Genomic DNA, 15,151 nt, shown 5'->3' on the forward strand with positions numbered 1-15,151 from the left:
TCGAACACTTCAGTCAGCTCTTACCAACAGAAATCTGGACTCATCTGACCAGGTCATGGTTTTCCAGTCATCTAGGGTCCAGATGATATGGTCATGAGCCCAGGAGGGGCGCTGCAAACAATGTCGTGCTGTTGGCAAAAGCATGCACATCAGTTGACTGCTGCCATAGCCCATTAATGCTAGATTTCACCACCTTGTCCTAATGGATATGTTCATCATCCCACACTTATCTCTGTGGGTATTTCACACTGTGTTGCTTCTCTGTTAGCACTGCTCACTCTACTCAAACACTGCTGCTCTCAGTTGTTGACCATTGTGTTTTACATGGTGAGAGGTGATGCCTGAAATTTAGTATTCTCAGCACTCTCTTGGAATATTGAATTCCCTGCTTTCTAAAACTGAATGTCCCATGTGTCTAACTCCAACTACTACTCTGCATTCAGAGTCTGTTAATTCCTGTCGTGTGCCCATAATCGGAAACCTTTTCACATGAATCACAAATGGCAGCTCCGCCAATGCACTGCCCTTTTACCCCTTGTGTGCACGATGCTAGTACCATCTGTGTATGAGTATATTGCCATCCCATGACTTTTGTCATCTCATTGTAGATGGCTCGTTGAATATGTCGTGACAGATCTCCCCATCCCCTCCTGCCACAGCACCTCTCTTTCTTCAGTTGAGATAGCGCAATTTGTCTGTGGCCAGAGACAGTGGTTTGTGTGTGTGTGTGTGTGTGTGTGTGTGTGTGTGTGTGTGTACTTTAGAAGAAGGCCTTGTGGCCAAAAGCTCGCATGTTCAGCTATGCCTTTAACAGTGAAAAGTGAACATTTTCATTATTGCACTCTCAATTTTCCATTGGTTGATCATAAAGGTGTTGCAAGTGAATTACAGAATAAGTGGTGTAATTCATAATGGAGCACTGGGCATATTGTGATGAAGAGAGAGATGTGAAAAAAGCAATAAAAATGGGCAGTGGTTAAAATTTTTTGTCATGAAAGGTCATACGGTCTTTTTTCTCACAGTTTACTGCACTCAAGGAAGAATAGACAGACTCTGTTCAGTAGGTTTTAGTGATCAGTGCCGAAATATAATTAATTATGTTGAAGTTTGTCATTATTTGAATCCCATGTATTTGAGCAGTGGAAACCCATTCCGTTTACTCTTACATTAAATATATTCTTTCTTTATCTTTATATAGGTGGCTCCTTTATTTTGAGGTTTTCGTAATTGATGAAATGCTTTTTACTGTTCAAAATTTCATGAGATTCAGTTCTCCAGCTAACTAGATTTTTGATCTTTCATTTTGAACTTTTATCTCCAAATTTAACCATGTGAACAAGACAAAATGATGTTTTTAAGTACTCTTATTATTGTTTCTTGCAGTTAAAAGTAAGGAAGGTGAGCACCACAAAGAAAAGAAAGAAAAAGTTGAAAGGATAGAACAACAAATTGAGGTAAAAATTAAGGATGAGGTTCCTGAAGAGTCAGCTGAAATGACTGATGGCTATCAATCGGTCCCAGAATATCAGCCTGTTGAAGATTTTAAAGAGGAACCCGAATTTGAAGATGGTGAAGCTAGTGGTGGTGATGGTGATGGTATTACTAATGAAAACAGCCTGCTTGAAGAGACTTCAATGAGTAATATGGACCATAGCAACACTTATATCAAGACAGAATTAGATAACATTAAAATTGAGGATAATAGCTATTACTCCGTGAAAAGTGAAGAAGATACAGAGGATGATGTGCCACTGGTAAGGCGCTTTGTTACAGGCAACATTCTTTGAATTTATCTGTTATTTTTACCATTTCCATACTCCCCAAGAATGTGTGCCCAAAAGCATAAACATTTGGCTTAAAACTGTTGTGAAACATTTTTTATCAAACCAATCTCTGCCACTGAAATGAATAACTTTTTTGCAGTATTTGCTTGAAGGTGTGAAAATATTAATTTTTCTTGCTATTTTTCTGTTATTTTTGTACATACCAGTGGCTTGGTCTTCTGTATTGATAACTTTTATTCTAGAAAATATAGGGTGTTAAGTAAGAATTAGTCCAGTAGGTCTGTTCCTAGTAAACCACCATTGTGTTCAAACCAATTGGGCTGAGGGTAGATTTACCACGAAAAAATTCTGCCATGTGGTTGAAATGGATGCAGTTAGTTTTAAAAATTTCATTCATTTAAGGGAAATCTGTGTTGTTCCAGGGACGACGCTGAGAACAGACTTCTTTATACTATTTGGCAGCTAATATTTGACGAATCTGTTTTTCACTATTATTGCTGGACTCCTTCATTTGGGCCCCCATTCTTAACCATGTGTGTCAATATTTTTGTATTTATTTTCTTAATACCCCATCTCTTTCTTATGATACTACCATTCTACCAAAACATTGCGCTTTTATATTTTATTCTGAAATAATTGCGAGATGGTATGCTCATTTTGGTAGAAAATTCATACTGACAACTTAGTTTTGGTTCGTCTTCATTGGTATCAAAAACTTCCAAATTATGTATTGCATTGTGTTTTTAGTTTTGTTCCTCGTATCAGTTACACATTATTTATGAACACATTCTTGTATGCTAATACCTTACCTTATCTATAGCTATAAATAGCATGCTAGTGGTTCAAGCCCAAAGGTATGAAGCAATCTTCTCTGTTTATTGGATTTTACTGTAAGCACAACATAACTGGGCACGTCACTGTTGCTGAAAGTAATCCCTGCCTCCCAGAAACACTTACTCTTTCAAGGAAGGCAGCATTTAAAACAAAAATTCATCAGTGCTTCTATGGAAGCAGAGGTAACAGTCATTTAAAGTATTTTATGTAGTCAAAATTGAACATTTTTGCTGCATAAAAAAGAGATACTCCGTGGCACCTTGTAGATATATGTTCTTGTTGTTCACAAATTTTTTAAATCAGATAAATAAGAGAGTGCAAAATTAATAGTAGCTGATGTTTAACAGTTATGCTTATCGACATACTTATACAATTTCGGCCACTGTCAATAATAATAATAATAATAATAATAACAACAATATGCATAACATGCCTGAAAAAAGGAAGAATTGTTTTGTGGAATTTTGTTGTTTTGTACATAATTGAGTGCTCTTATGCCAAGAACAAAATAATGGAAATAATGTTTAAGCTTTCATTGCTCTGCAAAGTAGACAACCAACTCCAAACACAAACTTTTTTTGTGGAAATGATTAAATTCTAGTAGTGCTATCTGCCAACAAGGTCACGTGACTAGGAAACAAATGAGGCACTGAGAGCCATAAGTGCCAACAAATGAGGCACTGAGAGCCATAAGTGCCAAAAGCACATCATCTTTGACCCTCCACATTTAAGTGAATATCAGAGAAACTGGTGAGGCAGCTTTTCATGTGGATGTTCAGATATATGTACAATGTGGACCTACAATAACTGCAGTACAGATAAACCTGACCTACCGTAAGATCAGCACATGTCAGAAGCATGAATAAATGCTCAGTGCTTCAAATGAATTACTCTGTGATAAAGTCCAGAACTTACTGTGCTATCTCTCATTTAGAATCCGACAAAATAGGTTTTTCTGTCAGTATAATTATAACGTATACTGATGTCTGATGTAATTTTACTATATAGTGAGTGAATTTGCGTACCTGTGGAGTGTGCTACCGCCTAACGGTATCTGCCAAGCGAATGTAGACAAAAGTCTGCTGCGATGTGCTCCGACCAGGTGGTATTGACATAAACTTTTAGTTGAGTGGTAAGAGTTAGCAGTGAACCATGCACATTGTTTATCAAATCTGTATGTATTTGGACATGTGCAGAACTTCATTAAAACATGCACAAATGAAGGTGTGCTGGAGACCCTGATGCCAAGTTTCACCAGGTCTAGAGGAGCAGTATGTAGCACATTGTGATAGATTTAGTGCTATGCATTTCAGATTACCGCACCTGCATTATGTTTAACACCATCCAAAGAAAAATAACCAATAAATCTACAAGTATCAAAAGTTAAGGTGTTCATGTGCTCTTACACAGCAGTCGCCACTGGAGACACTACTATAAAATGTTACTGCAAAGGGTACTGTCTGCTAACGTAAGTCAGCATACAGTGAAAATGAGTCAGTACATTATGACTTCTGTTGATACCTCTGCTCCCAGCAACATTCATGAAAAGTACCAAGTCAAGTCATGAGTGTAGTGTATTGGAATGGATTAGTTGTTTCATATCATGTATATACATTTCACTTGAATTATTGCTCCCTATGAGCATTATAATTTTGAAGTTCTCGGCACTGCTAAACATCTGATTTCTAAATTCTCTGTCTACAATGAGGTAAACGTACAACACAAATATAAATATGCTGAAACCTAACTTTATGCTTTCCCATTTGCATTAATGTTTTAGCGCACTATCCTTTTTTCTCTTGTGCTCATTGCTTTTTCATCAGAAAAACTAGTTTTTTAATTAGATTCGATAATTCTTTCTTATGCTAATATGCAGTGATGCATATGAAAATTTGTTCTCATTACACGACATGGTTTTATTATATGATAAAAAAGCAACATTGAGAAATTGCCAAATGTTGCTGCAGAAGTCTACTACTCTCTATTCATCATAATAATATCTACCAATTAGTCACTGCAGCAAGCTTTATCCAGTTTGTCCTGCCCAGTCAAAGTTCTTTGTTCATTACAATATTAACTTTTTTGCACACATTCCCATTGTTTTTGTATACAGTTTCCTGTTGATATCATGCAGCCTTCTCTATATCATTTGGCTTGTGCAGTACTGTCAGTTTTGTTTGTCTGAGGTGCTATAAAAGCCATTCTCTTCGTAAAAATGTACAGCCAAATTCTTTAATCATCAATATCTGTAAAGCTCTTTTCAGTTTAACTTTGTGATGCATCCTCAGTTGTCAAGTAATATTTCCTGGTTTCTCAAAAATATGAAAAAGATATCTATATCTCCTCACCACTTCAGAGGAAGTGTTGAGTAACAGGTAGGCATGTTGAAAAAGGAAATGTCTGATATTACTAAGCTATCAGACTTAAGTCCTTCATCAGACGTACGCAGAATAAAACACAAATATACATTCACAGCTCATACAAAAATGACCATTGTCATGTCCAGGGGCTACCACATTAGGGTCCGAAGATGGCAGTAGCCTCATGTATGCTAGTTGTGAATTTGTGTGTCTGTCTGTCTGTCTGCCTGCCTGTCTGTCTACATGTGATGAAGGACTTAAGATTGCTGGATGATATCTAGTGGTCTTTTTTCAATGTCACTGTCTGTCACTCAACACCTGTATGTTGTTAATAGACATCTATACTTTTTATATTGTTGTTATTTTATCAAAGATTTTTCCATTGTTTGATTTCCTGAAAAATCCATTTCTGCAATACTAGGCAAATAGTTCTTGTATCCTGTTTGTGGATTTCGTCATTTATGTTGTCGAAAGAAAATACAAATTCATTTTAAATGAATATGACTGTGTTTGTCAACATGTGAACAGTGAAGTAGTGTTGATTTGTAGATCTGCTGAAGTAATCGCAAAGTAGATTATTCAAAGGTGACTGAACAGCTGATTTTTCTTTTTAATCACAATTGAAAATATGCCACAATCCAGTTACTGTGGTGGTCAAATAGAATGTCATTTGTAGGGTAACATTTTTTCACTTTGTTACATCTAATGTAAACAGCATCGTCAAAAAAGCAGAGAGCTGAGGCAGCCATTAGTATTTGCTGGCAGTTGTGGTGGTGGTGGTGGTGGTGGTGGTGGTGGCGGTGGTTGTTGTTGTTGTTTGCCAATTTGTATGTAGATTTTTAATTATTGTTTGTTTAAATTCGGTTTAATATCCTTGACAAGGAATTTTGTAATCTCTCTCTTCCTTTCTACCAAGGTATTTGATGTGCTGGGGACCTCAGCAGCATTTGTAAATAAACTAGTTGAACATGCCTGCAATGATACTAAAGGTTAGACCGCTAAAATACAAATACCTCCCAAAAATTATCTTAATGTTAACCAGTGACCTGACAACTGTTAAATAACGCAAGCCCCACACGTCATTCTAGTTCTACGAGAAATGGAGTAGCCATAGGCACAACAGTATGAATTACCAAGAAGTTATGTGAACTGCTTATGTTCTGTATATGGTTAGTGTGATAAACATCTTGTGTAAAAGTTCTTTCGCACTTAAGCCAAGTCATTTACAAGAGTCATAACACAGATTTAGTAACAATTTGCCTTCCAGCTTGGCACTGAATTCAGGGTGACACACAGGTTTGTTGATACAGTTATGGATTTTGAAAATTATCTTTTTTTGAGATACTGTTTTATGGTATTTTGCATTGTCTAATTAAAAACATATGGAAGTTGTCTTTAGAGTTGGTGTTTGTGTCATACATTTTTTTGTCCTCCTCTCTATATATTAAAGGATAGAATTTATTTAACTTCACATAATTTGTACATTTGTGGACAGTGATCTGCTATGACCTTCTAGAAACTACAGATGAAAATATGTTGATAAGTTTTAGAGCAGTTTTCATGTAAAAACTTATGAGCAACCATTTACCCGTTTCAGTGGGCTCGTGCTGGAAAGACTCCTCTTTCAGGGATGGTATGTCATTTGTAGTTGTTTTGTGCGTGTGTTGTGTGTGTTTGTAATACTAGATACTTCCCCATAGTTTTGTTCAGCATCCATCTTTTTATTTCCATTTAAGAAAGTGATTGTTTAGTTTGCATGTATTGTTTGCAGAGAGTTTTGTGATTCCTTTCATTTGTGTAATGTACAGGTATATTTTTTCCCATGTACTTCATTTTATTCACTGTGAGGTGGAATAAATTGTAATTAACCTGTGTTGTGTATGCTTGGTATGACTATTGCATTGTGAAGCAGAGCGATTGGAGTATTACTTTGTGCAAAATGATCTTTTTTAGTGTAATACTGTACTGTAAAACTGTATTTTATTAAAGATGCAGCCTGTATACCATCTGCATATGTGCATGCTTACATGCACTTGTGCATATTTGCCTTGTTGGTACGCATGAACATGCTAAAACCTTCGGTAAAATGTGACATTCTGACTGTGCAGGATGACCACTGTCACTGTTGAGGATGATAGCAACCAAGCATTTCAAAATTACAGTGAAAGGTGACTGGTTTCTGTCAATGATCACCATTGTGAGATCTCTGTACTCAAACATGCTAATATAAGATCATATTGCTGAAATAGCGATATCAAACAGTACAACAGTTTGGCTACAGTCAGTGTAATGGCATGTCATGGTACGCGTTCTGTTTTGTAGAGATAGTTGAAGCATATTTATGTACTCCCCCCCCCCTCTCTCCTCTCTCTCTCTCTCTCTCTCTCTCTCTCTCTCTCTCTCTCTCTCTCTCTCTCTCTTTTCCTTTCTGTGTCTTTGTAATTGCATGTCAGCCACATACTGTTGGCACACCTTGCAAAAATGATTGGCAGGAATAATAATATGTAAAATGTTCGTGGAAAAAGTTTGTGACTCATTGAGTAACATGTAGTAAACTAAGGAGCAGGAGATAAACTTTTGAGCTTTCATTCTGGAGAGGAATGGGGGGTTGGGGGTGGACTTAATTCTGTAGTAAGAGTTAAAGGAGTGATAAACAGGGTCTCTTCAGAATTTTTTAGCACTAGAGACATTACACTGGATGGAGTAGTATGCAGGTATGTAGTTACATGGCCTTAAGTACCTGTTCGTTCAAGGAGTTCTGCAGCACTTACACAATAATCATTTAACATGAGACTGTGAATGTTTAATGATTATCAGGGAAAATAAAAGTGAAGAACTGTTAACATGTGTACACAGATATTGTTTATTGTTAATAAATATGACTCTAAACTATTCGTATTTGAATGATGGAAAATTAAACCTTATGGTTTGTTAATGAATTACTACCAAAGACAAGGCCAATTGTGGCAAAATGTCTTGCTTGTGCAGATGTTTCAAATTACATTTTTCATGACAAAGCCTTGCATGCTCAGCCACTGTGATAAACATTGCTCTAATTTATGTGCACAACTTTCTGCCTTTGTTATTGTATTCTACCATTCAGTATCCCAGCCTGTATTTGAACATCTGTGTACTGTTTTGTTGGAAACTCAATTTCGCTGTGTTCACAAATGCTAATTTAATTTCATACAGCTTTCCTTTATTTTACCAACACTTTCAGAAAGAGAGTTTCTCTGATGACCCTCCTGTTTTAATGAATCAAAACTCATTTTTAAACTATTATGCTTTTTCCTCAATTTCTTGGATTATTTTAGTTCAGTTTTTTTGTCTTCATATCGAGTATACTTATGAGAAAGAGTTTTCGTTTTTACTCCATGGTGATTGTACAATGAACATACATTTGTTTTTTTCCATGGGTGACTTCCATTTGGGCTCCTTTACCTGGTAGTTGAGTTTCCAAAGTGGCACAGGCAATCTACCATGTTGCTTCCACCAGCCAGTTAATATCGTAATGTGGCGTGCTAGCTACAGTTGATATATTCTTTTCGTGTCAGTGTGAGCTATCTCATTCTCATCTGGCCTGCGACCCACCAGACAATGAAGAAATATGTCTGACACTCATTGTAATTGCTTATGGAAACCTGTGTGTAGATCCTATGTCACTTATGCGTAACATGGAGTAGTGACACAAATTCGAAATCTCTCTCTGAATGCAGTTTTGAAGTGCAAAATACCAACAATGGAACATGCTAAAAAGTCATTTCCAGGCAACAGATTTATGTTTCATTTTTTTGCAATTCCAAAAGAAACTGTTTGAAGTTCATAGAGAGAAAAATCAAGAAAAAGTGCTTCATAAACAATTAATAGCTCAGCTCAGTTTCAGGAATAAAGTCAGAAGTGAATTAATTAAATTTTGGGCAGATTGTTTACAAGAAAAAGGATATGCAGTCTTAAAAAAAATAAAATTGGGGTCTATCTAAGGCATTAAAATAAAAAACAGGTATCATACACATTGATTTGGCTTGCCTGAACAAGGTTTGAAACTATAACTTGCAACTCCAGTGAGCAAGTAGGATGAGTGACGTCATAGTAGTGACATTAATTGTGAGTATATATAGTGAATGGTTTTTTCCTGGTTGTTTGAAGGCTGTTTCACAGTTTGACTGACAGCTGTAAAGCATTGACAATTCATTGCAATTATAAAATTATTAACATTTATATAAAAGCACTTAGGCACTAAAAATAAACGTGTGTACTTAGCTTGAACTTACTAATGAAAACAAATCTGAAATGATGTATGAAAGTATATTGTCTGTTTAATGGCACAGAAACAACCTGTGAACTGTGTTAAATAACAGCCTTGAATACAACAAAATTTGAAGATGTGAATGGTTTAGTGCGTGAGCTGTATAGACAAAGATGGTGGTATACAAATGGGACCAGAAGGAACAGTACATAAGATTTGTGCCATAACAGATGAAATTGAAATTCATTTCCATTTGTATCATTATTTACTGAAGTCGTCTTACAAACATCAAAACAACCATTCATTCCAGCTTCTTTTTTTAATTTTATAGCTTTCCTTTCATCAACATTTTGTGTATTTTGTAAACTTAAAACCTTTAAACATTCAATCTTTCTAAACATCTGGAGGGTCCTGTTTAAATACAATAGAAAGTTAGTGTACCGTATTTACTCGAATCTAAGCCGCACTTTTTTTCCGGTTTTTGTAATCCAAAAAACCGCCTGCGGCTTAGAATCGAGTGCAAAGTAAGCGGAAGTTCTGAAAAATGTCGGTAGGTGTCGCCACAACTAACTTCTGCCATCAAATATATGTCGCGCTAAACAGGTATGCTTTGCAGGCACAAAGATAAATACTGGCGCCAAAACCTCTGCGTCAGTAACTAAATTAAAAGGTAGAAGAATGTAAACATTATGCAATGTATTCTTTCGTATTTGCTGCTATTTCATTTAAATCCTGTCTGCCTAATAAACTACGAAACTAGAACAGCAAACGCGGAAGAATATACATATCATGTCATGTTTATATTTGTATTATTCTTATGCTGAATAGTGATACAGTCAGAAACTAAGCACGACAACTGACTAGATTTTTAAATCTAAGATGACCCTAATTTCTGTGCAGAATGTAATGTACTAAAGAAGTCGTCTGCAAAGATTTTCAAACAGAGAAAAATTTTCGCTAAACTCTCGTTCAGAACATCTTCTATCATACGCAGTCTGTTATTTGGTTCTTGTTGATCATTATCAAAGAAAGCAGCTGTTTAAGTAACAACAAATAGCAGACTCTCGCCATTGTTTCGCTTATGAGACAATTCCTCTCTTTTTTTTTTCCTTTTTTTTTTTTTTTTTAATTGTAAGCCGCGGTAGCGTGCACAAAAGTAAGCCTTGCCGTGAGCGGCGATAGGTCGTAAACACGCATTATCAGAATGTAACAAACAATGCATGACACAGTACAATAATGCATTTTCAGCTTAGAGTGACATAAACACCTATAACAAAGAGAACGGCACTTATCAGATCAAAGCAAAATAAGCGATTGATTCAAACCAGACGAAGCACACAAAAAAGGAAGGGTACTTGTATAAATACGGACGGAGCGCCTGACATGGCAATGGCTACCTGGTAAAGCTTAACTGTTAAGCTTACGACTCGAACCAAACTACTGTAGCTGTATCTTCATCCATTCGACCTCAATTGTGTTTCACTTTACAATGGACCAACTGTTTTTCGATTTGGAGGGGCGGTCTAAAACTTTTCTCTCACCTTGAATTTCGAGTCTCAAATTTCGGGAGCGGCTTAGATTCGGAAAAATTGTTTTCCTTGATTTCGAGTCTCATTTTTTGGGTGCGGCTTAGATTCGAGTGCGGCTTAGATTCGAGTAAATACGGTATTCTCAGTGTTCATTTTGGTTTTTTAACTTTACTGTTTTTGTTTGTGCTTTTGAAGAATGAAAGTATTTTGTCATCAAAACTAATTTGTTGCTTTGTGTGTCATTATGAAGGAACACTTAACTAGTTTGTGTTTGCATATGTTGCATGAGGTGATGTTAAATGTGCAAATAGCTTTTTGAGGAGGGATTACATGAATCATTCTGATATATTGGTTTTACAAGTAAGTTGTTTGTCATTATTCAGGCTTCACGCGCTTCTCCAGCTATAAAGCGTAAGGTCGAGGACTCTGAAGATGATATGCCACTTTCAGCTCGCAAAAAGGTTAAAAAAGAAAAAAAGAAACGAGAAGCTGAAAGTGAAGAGGAGGAAGACTTCAAACCAGTAAGTTTATTTAAAAAAATAAAAAAAAAACTTCTGCAGTTCATGCTTTGTGTACATTTTGAATTTGAAACAATTTCATTTTTTGTGGATTTGTGGATGCAGCCGTGAAATACAGAAAGAAGGAAGAATCTCTCTCTCTCTCTCTCTCTCTCTCTCTCTCTCTCTCTCTCTCTCTCTCTCATTTTAAAGGTGACAATATGTGGGTAATGTGTTGCAATTTATTATGTAAGTTCACCATTGGACTGCTTTTTGTTACAAAGTAATTTTAGTTTTTTGTGAAAAGGTCTAAAACAATGAATTGTTTTCTATCTGCAATGGGTGTGGGCATCACTGTTAAGCATCAATTCACAAAAGTAACACTTAAGAGAGTGTTAGTTACGATGACACAATTTGCAGTGATGTAATTCTGAACAGAGTATCAAGATGAATGTAGTGACACAGCATCAGCTCCGGTCACTACAATGGATGAGCTCTTCAAGATATAACTTTGTAGACCTTAAGACAAATTAAATTTTATATAAGGTAATGGGTACAAACAAAGATAATACTTTGAGTGGTTAACATTTTCCATGACCTGCACTCTGGGATTTACCTGAAAGATGTTTTTACATTAGATAGTTTACATAATGCAAATATAAATTATGGGCACTTAAACCTATTAGCCAGACCTGCAATTCCAGAATCTGTAGTGGAATATTTGCATGACCAACAAGAAGCAGTTTTGGGAAATTGCTTCACAGAAAACTGGATTTGGGACCCCATGTAAATGTACTTAGCAAATTCATTCACTTATTTATTGTGCCCAAAGATGAATTAGTTAATTAGTCTTCAGTAGTTTCTGCCTGTATGCCACTTAACACTAGTTATTAAGTGGGTGGTCTTCCTGTCAATTGCTTTTTAACCTCTACCCTGCAACTTACCTTAAGGAAATGGCTGCATCCTGTAACATTTGGTACCTTTATGTGTTGTCCTATGTGATTGTGTATTTGTGTTATATGGTTTATTATGTGTGTGAGAATTAAAATTCTACATCATTTTTTATTCCTTGAACAGAAGAAAAAGAAAAAGGTGAAAGAACCGAAAGTTAAAACAGAAGACAAGCTTCCTGAGTCACCAAGAAAAAAGAAAAAGGAGGAAGAGCAACAAGAGGTCTGGAAATGGTATGTGACATGTTGCTCAGTAGTTGGCAGTACTGATATATCTTCAGAAAATTTTGCCACCAGATGGCAGTGCAGTCAAGTGTTACTAATATGGCTGCCAAGAAGCATGGATTCCACATCACTTCTAGTTTTCAACTGTGTGTTGATTGTATACAATGAGAAGAACTGTTTTTCTTGTTTGCAAAATGGTATTTTGCAATTTTTCTGCAAAAGTTTTAAGAAATTTGATTGGTTTACATTCTAAAAGACACAAGATATCTTGTCTTGTAGTGAGGACATACACACATGTGACAGCAGCAATTTCCGTACCACCTGTGTATGTTAAACTGAATCCAGTACTGTCATGTGTTCTATATTTTGTTGTTATTTCTTCTATATCAGAGTGTGAAGGAAACTGTAGCCTTCCTGTTTATTCTAACTTTAAGAAGTTAGTGGTATGTTTCTGTTACTGGTGGTGACTAGTTTTCAAAGCATTCAATGAAGTGAGTAAGAATTAACATGTTGGGGCTTAGATTGTGTTATTGTTGATTAATGAAACAGCAAGCAGTAACTCTCCACCCTCTTCCTCCCAGTTGTGACTCTTATATTATGATGCTGATTTGTGTTATTACAAGTTCAGCTTTTTTGCTGTTTAATGGGTAGTTGGCTGATTCATTAAATTAGTGGAAATCATTTGTAGGGCAATGTTTTTTAAAATCTAAATTTCACATCTCAAGGGGAAATAATGGTATATTACATTTTTAATTCAAGGAAAAGGCTAATAAAAGTTTATAGATGAATTAGTGTGGAAATATTTGAACTGTGTAGAGCAAACTTTTGATGATTGCGTACTTGTCTTTAAATGTTATTTCTGCTGTCACAGTGTTAACATAATTTAAAAGTGCACATGCTGTTGTTTAAAAGTCTGAATGACACTACTATACTGAATTTAATATTCAAACTAGTTCTTATTTAATTTGTTATTGATGGAGATGCAGCAAGTCGCATGAGATCCATATCAACAATGAGTTCCTGTTTTTTTCATCTTTGGAGTGATTTTTGTTGTGAAGATTTTTTATAACATGCATTATCTTCTGCAAACATATATTTTAAAGTATCCATAAAGCCAGCTATTGTTTGTTAGGTGGGAAGAGGAAAAGCATACGGATGGCAGGAAGTGGACATTTCTGGAACACAAAGGACCTGTATTTGCGCCACCATATGAAAGGTTGCCACCTGATGTTAAATTTTACTATGATGGTATGTGATATCACAGCTTTTTGGTTTCATTTGCCTGGTCTTTAAATCTTGATTATTTTTGTCCTTATTTGGTACTTAGTAGTTTTTTCTTTCTGGTACAGGTGAAGAAATGGCGCTCTCTGAGGAAGCAGAAGAGGTTGCTACATTCTATGCTCGTATGTTAGACCATGACTATACTACCAAAGAAGTATTCAACAAGAACTTTTTCAAAGACTGGCGTAAGGTAATGACAGAAAAGGAAAGGGCAAAGATAACAGATTTATCAAAATGCAATTTTAAGCACATGCATGCTTATTTTGTTGCAAAATCTGAGGAAAGAAAAAATATGAGCAAGGAAGAGAAAAAGGTAAGTTGTTTCACATAATATTTGAAGTGATCTTAAGAAGGTTTACAGTTCAAATTATTACATATTTTTTCTGTTTTAATCAAACCATGTCCTCCTTCTGCAGAAAATTAAAGAACAGAATGAAGAGATTACAAAGATTTATGGTTTCTGTGTATGTGATGGACATAAGGAAAAGATAGGAAATTTTAAAATTGAGCCTCCAGGGCTTTTCAGAGGACGGGGTGAGCATCCAAAAATGGGTATGCTTAAAAGGAGAGTAATGCCTGAAGATGTAATTATTAACTGCAGTAAGGATGCTGTTGTGCCAAAGCCTCCAGAGGGTCACAAATGGAAGGAAGTAAGACACGACAACAATGTAAGTGCAATTTTGTCAAAAACTGACATTTTGAGCTGGTGGCTGTGTACGATACACAGGTTGACTCTTACATAGAAGATTACAGCAACCAGTCCCTTTTTACAATGCTATTTATTTATTTAAACAGCGCCGTTACTGGTTTCGAACCAACATGGTAATTTTCAGACAGGTAGTTCACGTTTTACATTATATTTCGCCTTTTGTTTCAGCAACTGACGGAATTTCCTTGGGGTGGTGGTGCCCTACAACCAAAACAAGATCTGAGACAATGTCTTTTTAACTGTAATTGTGCCTCACAACGATTTTAAGTGATTTAAATAAATTTTAAAATGGAGGTGTTTCGGTTACTTAACGATGAGGAATCCATGCCATTATGTTCCAGTGCTGATTGCTGTAATCTTGTATGTAAGAGTCAACCTGTATAAACAATATAAGTATTGTGTCCGACAGAGGTGGACTGAATATGTTGTAGGAAAGTTCGTGTAGAATGTAAATACTATAGGATTAAAGGAGACTACGCATTGAAAAGCAGCAGCACTGAATTTTTTGGTAGGCACACACAGAGGAAAGAAAACTTGCGAGATTTCAGATTCTTCCCTCCAACACCAGCTTGTCTAAGCTACGTAGATGGGAGTTATCCTTGCATCTATCCTCAACCCCTGTAATCATCCTGGCCTCAGTCTCAGATAACCCACTGTCCCTGCACCGTCCACCCAACACTTTCCCCTTTCTCCGTAACCCTCTTCCAATTCAATCCCCACATCTTCAGTGTGCCAC

At 36.1% G+C, this 15,151-nt stretch overlaps 1 protein-coding gene across 2 annotated transcripts in view; it reads left to right on the top strand.

Annotated features, from left to right (window-relative positions):
- Nucleotides 1-15,151, top strand: part of LOC124616767 (DNA topoisomerase I, mitochondrial) — a 45,716-nt gene that overhangs the window by 18,262 nt on the left and 12,303 nt on the right. The window contains exons 6-12 of one of the 2 annotated variants that reach the window (XM_047145153.1): nt 1,384-1,754; nt 6,576-6,611; nt 11,137-11,274; nt 12,328-12,434; nt 13,558-13,673; nt 13,775-14,019; nt 14,123-14,374. In XM_047145153.1, coding sequence (XP_047001109.1) covers nt 1,384-1,754; nt 6,576-6,611; nt 11,137-11,274; nt 12,328-12,434; nt 13,558-13,673; nt 13,775-14,019; nt 14,123-14,374 — 1,265 coding nt within the window. The remainder of the gene's footprint in view (nt 1-1,383; nt 1,755-6,575; nt 6,612-11,136; nt 11,275-12,327; nt 12,435-13,557; nt 13,674-13,774; nt 14,020-14,122; nt 14,375-15,151) is intronic. The other variant, XM_047145154.1, reaches the window with a different exon arrangement.

This window comes from Schistocerca americana, chromosome 5, assembly GCF_021461395.2.
Source record: "Schistocerca americana isolate TAMUIC-IGC-003095 chromosome 5, iqSchAmer2.1, whole genome shotgun sequence".
Taxonomy (NCBI): Eukaryota; Metazoa; Arthropoda; class Insecta; order Orthoptera; family Acrididae; genus Schistocerca; species Schistocerca americana.